Consider the following 8,814-nt stretch of genomic DNA (forward strand, 5'->3'; position numbering starts at 1 on the left):
AAAAAAAAAAAAAAAAAAAAAAAAAAAAAAAAAAATGGGGAGAGAGGCTGGGTACAGTGGTTGACGTCTGTAATTCCAGCACTCTGGGAGGCTGAGGTAGGTGGATCACGAGGTCAGGAGTTCGAGACCAGCCTGGCCAACATGGCGAAACCCTATCTCTACTAAAAATAAAAAAATTAGGCCGGGCACAGTGGCTCACTCCTATAATCCCAGAACTTTGGGAGGCCGAGGCGGGTGGATCACTTGAGGTCAGGAGTTCAAGACCAGCCTGGCCAACATGGTGAAACCCCGTTTCTACTAAAAGTACAAAAAAATTAGCCAGGCATGGTGGCTGGAGAATCGCTTGGACCTGGGAGGCAGAGGTTGCAGTGAGCTGAGATCATGCCATTGCACTGCAGCCTAGGCAAGACTAGAGCGAGACTCTGTCTCCAAAACAAAACAAAACAAAACAAAAAAATTAGCTGGTCATGGTGGTGTGTGCCTGTAATCCTAGCTACTTGGGAGGCTGAGGCAGGAGAATTGCTTGAACCTGGGAGGCAGAGGTTACAGTGAGCCGAGATCATACCGCTGCACTCCAGCCTGGGCGACAGAGCAAGACTCTAAGAAAAATAATAAAATAAAATATGGGGAGAGACCAGCCATGGTGGCTCACATCTATAATCCCAGCACTTTGGGAGGCTGAGGTGGGCAGATCACATGAGGTCAGGAGTTTGAAACCAGCCTGGCCGACATGGTGAAATCCTGTCTTTACTAAAAATACAAAACTTAGCTGGGCACGGTAATGCATGCCTGTAATCCCAGATATTTGGGAGGCTGGGGCAGGAAAATCTCTTGAACCTGGGAGACAGAGGTTACAGTGAGCCGAGATCGTACCAGTGCACTCCAGCCTAGGCAACAGAGTGAGACTCCGTCTCAAAAAACAAACAAACAAACAAAAAACCAGGGAGAGCTGGGAATGGTGGCTCACACCTGTAATCCCAGTGCTTTGGAAGGCTGAGGTTGGAGGATCGCTTGAGGCCTGGAATTAGAGACCAGCCTGTGCAACATAGCAAGACCTCATCTCTACAAAAAATAAAACAATTAAAAAATTAGCTGAGCGTAGTAGTGGTCCATGCCCGCAGTTCCAGGAGGCTGAGGCAAGAGGATCTCTTAAAACCCAGGAGATTGAGGTTGCAGTGAGCTGTGATTGCACCACTACACTCCAGCCTGAGCAAGAGTGAGACTCTGTCTCAAAAAAATAATAATACTCTGGGAGGCTGAGTTGGGGGGATTGCTTGAATGCAGGAGTTCAAGACCAGCCTGGACAACATCAAAACCCTCTACAGAAAATAAAAACATAAGCCAGGTGTGGTGTTGTGCACCTGTAGTCCCAGCTACTTAAGAGGCAGAGGCGGGAGGACTGTTCAAGCCCGGGAGGTAGAGGCTGCAGTGAGCCGTGATTGAACCATTGCACTCCAGGCTGGGTGACAGAGTGAGGCACTGTCTCAAAACAAAAAAAGTAATAATTTAAAAAAACCCAAAAACAAATATAGAGGCATTGAGCGTTCAATTTTTTTTTTTTTTTTTTGAGACGGAGTCTCGCTCTGTCTCCCAGGCTGGAGTGCAGTGGCATGATCTCTGCTCACTGCAAGCTCCGTCGCCTCCTGGGTCCACGCCATTCTCCTGCCTCAGCCTCCCGAGAAGCTGGGACTACAGGTGCCCGCCACCACGCCCGACTAATTTTTTTTGTATTTTTAGTAGAGACGGGGTTTCACCGTGTTCACCAGGATGGTCTCGATCTCCTGATCTCGTGATCCACTCACCTCGGCCTCCCAAAGTGCTGGGATTACAGGCGTGAACCACTGCGCCGGGCCGAGCGCTCAAATCTTAAATGCGCAGCCTGACAGATTCTTGCATTACGGACTTGTCCTTTAACCACCACCTAGGGCTACAAGGGACCAGCCCCTCGCTGAGTGTTTTCTGTGCTTCGTTCTCACCCTGTGGGGTGGGAGCTGCTGTTATTCCCACTGTACAGATGAGAAGACTGATCAGGTCTGAGGTCACTGACCCGCCCCCACTTCCCATGAGATTAACTACTTCACTGCCGACTCAGCCATTGGTTTCAGCGCTGAGTCCAGGGCACCAGGGTGGCCAATGTGGACAGAACTGCCTTCAACCCCCTGATGTTCCTGGGTTTGCTACCACCCTGAGGGACCCGGTACACTTGCCCTTTGGCATTGCTGGTCTTCTGCCTGCCAGGAATCTCACATGGCCTTGGGGGAAGCCACCCCCGCTACCTGTCCCCAAAGCTCTCCCTCAGCATTCAGAGAGAAGAGCCCTCATGGGGCTAGAAAGTGGTAGATGGTGGCTGGGTGTGGTGGCTCACGCCTGTAATCCCAGCACTTTGGGAGGCCGAGACAGGCAGATCACCTGAGGTCGGGAGTTTGAGACCAGCTTGACCAACATGGAGAAATCCTGTCTCTACTAAAAATACAAAATTAGCTGGGCGTGGTGGCACACGCCTGTAATCCCAGCTGCTCGGGAGGCTGAGGCAGGAGAATTGCTTGAACCTGGGAGGCAGAGGTTGCAGTGAGCCGGGTTCACGCCATTGCACTCCAGCCTGGACAACAAGAGTGAAACTCTGTCTCAAAAAAAAAAAAAAGAAAGTGCTAGATGGGGGATAGAGAGAGATCGTGGCCAAGAAGGCCCCACAAAGAATGACTGGGCCAAGAGGGGACAGGCAATGAGTAGCCAGGAGTCCTAGATGGGACCTGTACAGATGAGAAGACTGATCAGGCTGGGCCACCAACTAGCGCAGGGGCCTGAGCCTGGGGGCTGCACCAAATCCAATGCTTTCACTAGCAGAACCTTTGTTAGTGTGTTTTGTTTTGAGATGGGGTCTTGCTATGTTGCCCAGGCTGGTCTCTAACTTCTGGCCTCAATGGATTCCTCCACCTTAGCCTCCCAAAGTGCTGGGATTACAGGCGTGAGCCACTGTGCCTGGCTTCACTAATAGAACCTTTGTGACCAAAAACATCTTCCCTGGAAACCTCCAAATAATCCACACAGAACTCAGCAGTGGATGGGGAGGGTGGAGGGTGCCCTCTTGGGATTCTACCTTCACCCACACAAGAAGGCAGAGAGATGCCGGGCTTCAAGGGAATCCGAAAGGTCTGGTCCGTTTTCCCTTTGCTCTTAGCAAAAGGGAAAGAATTGCTGAATCCTGCACCTCCCTGACTCGCTGAGCTCCCAACCTCTGGCTGTCCGCTGGTGCCCCATGGAGCAGTTCTACAGGGTGCCTTGCTGTTAGCATGGCCCTTCTCTGGCCTCTCAAAGGACCAGAGAGCCCAGGCTCTGGTGCCACTAGCCTTGTGAGCTTGTCAGATTTGGGGATGGGGCATGGGGGAGGCCAGTGCCAGGAGGAGCAGGCAGAGAGAGGGATGATGGGGGGAGGGGCAGGTAACCTCACTCAAGTGGCCCCACACTCACCTCTGCTTCCTGTCTCTTCCAGCAGAGGGTGGAATAAAGGGTGGGTGGGATGGGGTGATCTGGGGGCCTTCTGTCCCCTGGCCAGGGAGGCTCAGGGTGCTGGCTGTCGCTCAGGCCCCCAGAAGGTGTGGTGCAGGTAGCCCAGGAAACGCACAACCAGGTGGGCCCAGAGGAACAGCTGCAGCCACAGCTGGAAGGTGGTCTCCGAGTCCCCACCCTGGCTGCTGCCTGATCCCAGATCCATCCCTGGCCCCCACTGGGCTCTCCCTGGAATCTTCCTTTTGCTGAGAAACCAGGAAAACGCAGAGCCTCTAAGTCAGCTTCCTTGGGAAGGCCTCAGGGGACCAGGGAGGAGGAGCTGGTTGCTACAGAAGCTTTTAAAGGTACCTGCTCCAAGCTGGCCAAGGTTTGCAGAGGGCTTCCTTGGCAGGAGGCAATGGGAAGATTCTCCCGAGGGTGTCCCTCTGGCTGGCCTGTGTGCCCCAGGGCGGGGCCATAAAGCTAACTTCCCTTTCCAGGGACTTCACTGCTCCTGGGACGCCAGGCCCTGCCTTCCTCAGTGGGCACTGGACTATGCAGAGGACAATGCCTGGTGTGCCCAGAGCAGTGCCCACCGGGCAGAGGGGAAAGAGTTAAGGTTCAGGATCAGGCAACAGCCAGAGACTCCCTGGGGGCTAAAGAGGCCCCCAGAGCTCTCTTAATTCGCTGAAAGAACAGCTGGAGAGAAAGGCTTGGGGCAGGGGGTGACAAGAGCCACCCTGCCTCCTCCCCTGAACTCCCTTTCAATGTGGAACCCCCAAATCCTGCTATCCCGAGAGAGAAAATGGGTACATCTGGCTCTTTGCTTTGCTCCTATGCGGGGGTGGAGAGGGGAACGGCATCCTGGGATGTCCTTGGCCTCTGTCAAACCTTGCCCTGTGCTTGGCTCTACTCTCGGCCATGAAAGTCCGAACCGGAAACGAGCGGCTAAGCCCAAGGGTGGGGGAGGGGGAGGCAGCCTTGACCATCTTCCTCCTTCTTTCCAGATCCCAAAAGAAGCGGAGAGTCAGTGGCAGCCTCTTTGAGAGTGCCCAGTACCCAGGACCCCTGCTAGCAACAGGAAGTGGCAGAGGATGGTAACCCAGCCAGCTGCTGGCCTATACAGCCTGCCGCCCTGCCCACATCTTCCACACGGGGGGTGCCAGCTCCCACTGTGGTCCAGATTCCCTTTGGGCTCATAGAGAAAACTCCTTGACTCCCCTTGAAAAGCCAGGGCCACAGCAGAAGGCAGAAATCTAGAAACTCGCCCTGGGAATGGGGAATTGCAACAGCAGAATATCAATTTGGGCAAGGGGCTCGGGGTCTCCCTCGGAAGGAGCCCAGCCTCAGAACCCCCTTCCGCCAGACAACAATCTCAGACCCTCTGCCCTTTTGAAATCTGGCTGTCCTGGGAATTCTGGGGCAGGAATGCTCAGCCTGGGCTGGGCCCCCTACTCGAGGCTGGCTGATTCCTCCAGTGGAGCCTGGATTCCCTCCTCTGGGCTTACCATGCCACAACTCTGAGCTGGACCCCAACACTGGGATGGCTCATCCCACAGTCTGAGCTGAACCCCAACACTGGGATGGACCTCTCCACCACCCTTCTCTGAGCTGGCCCCCCTGCTGGGTGGACCATCCTCCCTTGTCTGAACTGGGCCACCGATCCCCTCTGTTCTTCCCCAGCCCGCACAGCCTGGGGCTATACAAAAGGCGTTTCCAGGGCCAGCCAGGGGTTCACATCCTCCTCCTCTTCGCCTGTGCCCCAGACCACTCTGCAGCCCTTCCCTGACTTGAGGGGCGGCGTGTGCCTGGGAAGTTGCTATAGCAACAGGGCTCAGCCTCACCATCGCTGGAGTTGGAAGCCATCACTCAGTCCTGTTCTCAGGGTACTGGGACTACGGTGGCTGGGAAGGCTCATGAGACCTACCGTGTCTGCTCGGCTGTCCATCCTCAGAACCCTGCCTGCAGGGGGAGCTAGGGAGACGTGGGGTGGGAGCAGGAAGAGAAACCCAACCCAGAGGCCACTTGGGTGCAGAGGAGGGACAGATAGGGCCCTCCAAATTTCTATAGACGTGGTTGCGCTAAGGGGAGAGCTGCCTTGACAAGACCCTCTTGGGCACCCATACAACTGCCAAGGCACAGAAGGTGTTTGGCCGTCTTAGGCATCCATAGTATGTTACATGGCACTAGTTCTTCCCATCTAGGGTCTTCTTGGGGGGTGCTTTTCTCTCTTTGCCGGGATCTGCTTGTGTCCTGGGGATGGCGGGGAGAGCTCCCTTTTACCAGCTCTGCCTCTTCTCCTGTGGGCCAGCTCCCAGGGGTATCTTCAGCCAGTGCCAGCCACGACCTGAGCCCCACTTGGCTGTCTGACCTGTGCGCCTGCCCTCTGGGGCGGCTGCTCCCTCTCCATTCTTCGAACCTGGCCAGCGTCTGGGACTTAGTCTTTTTTCTCGGCCCTCTCAGCTCTCCCAATGGCTCTGCCATCTTTGGGTGTTGATTCTCCCCATTCCACTCCAGGGCTCATTCTGGATCCCTGGCCTCTTGGGAGGAGGCGGAGTCTGTCCTGCCCTGGCAGAGATGGTACCACAGGGGACTGCAGGATGCTTAACTGGTGCCTCCCAAGGCCTGGGCATTTTCCTGACCCCAGTCGGGCCGGCGTCTGGCAGATGAAATCCAGGTGCCCCCTGCAGGCTGGCCTGGCTACTGCCCCCGCCCCTGCCCCACCCTTATAAGAAGGCGAATTTTGTCTAACTCTATCCTCTCAGAATCAGAGCGCCTCAAAGCAAAGAGGGACTTCCTTCCTTATCTTATTTCCTTCTCTGGAAGCCTCTGGGAGGAAGTACAGCTTCGGGCGTTTCTCAAAGTGTGACATGGTCCCATTGGCAGAACATGACATGATTTTCGGGATGTTTCATTTATCTAGTTATACTGTATTTAATGTGTATCAGAGAAAATATAACTGGCATAGCAATCCCATGGTTTCATTTATATTATTGTTTAGAATGAGCTCCAAGTTTACATCTGAACAGAAGTGAGTACAATTTTTATTATTTTAAATTAAGAAAATATGATAGAGTAAAAATCTGGGAGGCTGCTGAAAAATGTCAGAGTCGGGAAATTCAGGGGTCCAAGAAGTTTGCTGGTAGATGGGTCTGGATGTGAATCCTGCCTCTGTGACATCATCCTGTCATGGCTGTCATTTCTGCCAGAGGGCTCCTTTGGAAAATTTGGATAACAGCCCGTTATGAAAGTCACTAGAGTAGATATATCTATCTGCCTGGCCATTTAGCCTGTGGCACAGCCTAGATGCCCAATAAATAGTAGCTCTATTTTACCGTGATCATTCATTCCTGGGTGACTGACCTGTGCTCTGAGAGAATCAGTGGTTCCTTCCAGAGCCTCTGATCTTTTTCTTGGGATCCTTTTTCTTGTGTGGCTTTCCACGCGCTACCACATGTGTTTGATAGCCTTGAAGGTTTTCCAGGACTGTCATCTCCCCAACTTTCAACTGAGCCACCGTAATACATAGCTGCCTGCCTCCACCTTCCACCTCCCAGCTGGCCTCACCTGCTGGGGGCCTGACTCCTCCCCCTCTGCCAAGTCCCCTCCAAGCTCATGCCCAGACCTTTTTTGGACACTACCCACCTGCTCCTCTGTCATCAAGCACTCAGCTACAGGCACTTCCCTCCCCGGCCCCCGCCCATTGGTGACATGTCAGGCCTCTTCATGATTGCTCTGTGACTCTGAGTTCTGCTATTTGAATCCGTATAGGAATAAAGTTCCCTGGCTTTCATACCTTTCTGGGAGGGGGCATTCAGGGAACTCAGATGCTGGGGTTTGAGACCAAAAACTGGCCTTCCTTTTCGACTAATAGTTCTGACTATTTCTGGGTAAGTGGACAGGGGATCCCAGCCGCCTTCCAGCTTTCAGACTGGCGTGACAACAATTTAAGAGCTATAATAATTGGGAATGGGGTTCAAGACCATTTCTGATGGTATTTCCAGATAGAGAATCTCTTTCTCTGGCTGGCTGGAAAAGGCCAACATAATTTGGGGGCAAGTGGGTGAAAAAGGTCTCTCTCTGGCTGAGCCCTGGGAATGATCAGAATCACTAGACATCAAAGCAAATCACTAGACATCACCCATTACTCTCTTTGACTGCCTCCCCCCGCCAAGTGCTCTTTCTGACCATCCCAATTAAAACCAAATGAACCTCGCTAAACCTCACTAAACGCAGACACTTTTCATCCCAAGCCAGGAGCGGTGGAAGAAGCCCCAGGCACTGGGTGAATGACGGAGCCTCAGTTGTGAAACGACCATTTATTGAGGGGCCCTCCATGGAGCCTAGAGCTTACTGCAAGGCAGGAAATGCGAGGGGGCTCTGCCACCACCCCCCTACCCCAACGCAGGAAAGAGGACGCAATGAATTCCAACAAGACCAGCTCAAACTTGGCTTTGGAAGCACTGAAGCAGTTCTCTACGTTCATAAACAGTCTGCTACCCCAGTCAGGGACAGACGCTTGCTTGGAGGACGGAGCCCAAGCAGAGAAGCAGAATGACAGAGTGACAGGATGAGAGAGGCAGAGGGACCCAGAAAGATCCTGTCCCCCATGCCAAGTGACACAGAAGAAAAAACAATGCTGGAGGTGGCTCTGGGAAATGCTCAGGGGGTAGGATGGGTTTGGAAGTGGGGCTGTGCTAAGGTGAAGAGGGGAAGGGCAGGAGAAAGATGGCGGGGGCTGGAGGGGGGAGGGGTGTGGTCACCAAGTGGCCAAGGTCCCTGCGCGGTGGAGGCAGACAGACCCCATCGCATTCCCAAACTGGCAGAAACATAGGTCGGGGTCAGGCAGAGGATCCCATAGGCGAGAGAAGTGAGTGAGGAAGTGGGGGGATTAGAATCTGGGGAGAGGGGCCAGGAAAGGAGGGGGTAGGCTGGTGACAGGGCCCCATGTGGGGCCCCAGCGGTCATACGTGCCATGGTTGGCAGTGACAGCTGGGGGGGAGCACGGTCTTTGCAGTGTGGGGCGGCCCTAGGGGAAGGGGACCCCTACAGGGGGTACTCTGCGGGCCCGCGGGCCCCAGCCTTGGACAGGCCGGGGCAAGGGGCGCTGGGGGGTAGGCAGAGAGGAATGGGGGGGCCCGTAGGGGGAGGGGCCAGGCGATGATGGACAAGGCCAGGACTGGCAGCGCAGGGCCAGGATCGGGGTCACGGCCGGGGCACTCACCACTCTCCTGCTCGCTGCCCTTCTTGGCGGCGGCGGCGTTGCCCATCGCGGCGGCGGCGGCCGGGGCCGGTCCCGGAGCTGCGGCGCGGCGGGTGCTGGCGGCG

At 54.7% G+C, this 8,814-nt stretch overlaps 1 protein-coding gene across 1 annotated transcript in view; it reads right to left on the reverse strand.

The window, feature by feature from the left end:
• The window catches only part of PRKACA (protein kinase cAMP-activated catalytic subunit alpha), a 24,909-nt gene extending 16,101 nt beyond the window's left edge, over positions 1-8,808 (reverse strand). The window contains exon 1 of the mRNA XM_017851215.1: positions 8,711-8,808. Coding sequence (XP_017706704.1) covers positions 8,711-8,756 — 46 coding nt within the window. The 5' untranslated portion in view covers positions 8,757-8,808. The remainder of the gene's footprint in view (positions 1-8,710) is intronic.
• Positions 8,809-8,814: the final 6 nt, after the last annotated feature.

Source organism: Rhinopithecus bieti, unplaced genomic scaffold (genome assembly GCF_001698545.2).
Source record: "Rhinopithecus bieti isolate Rb0 unplaced genomic scaffold, ASM169854v2 scaffold_33432, whole genome shotgun sequence".
Taxonomy (NCBI): domain Eukaryota; kingdom Metazoa; phylum Chordata; class Mammalia; order Primates; family Cercopithecidae; genus Rhinopithecus; species Rhinopithecus bieti.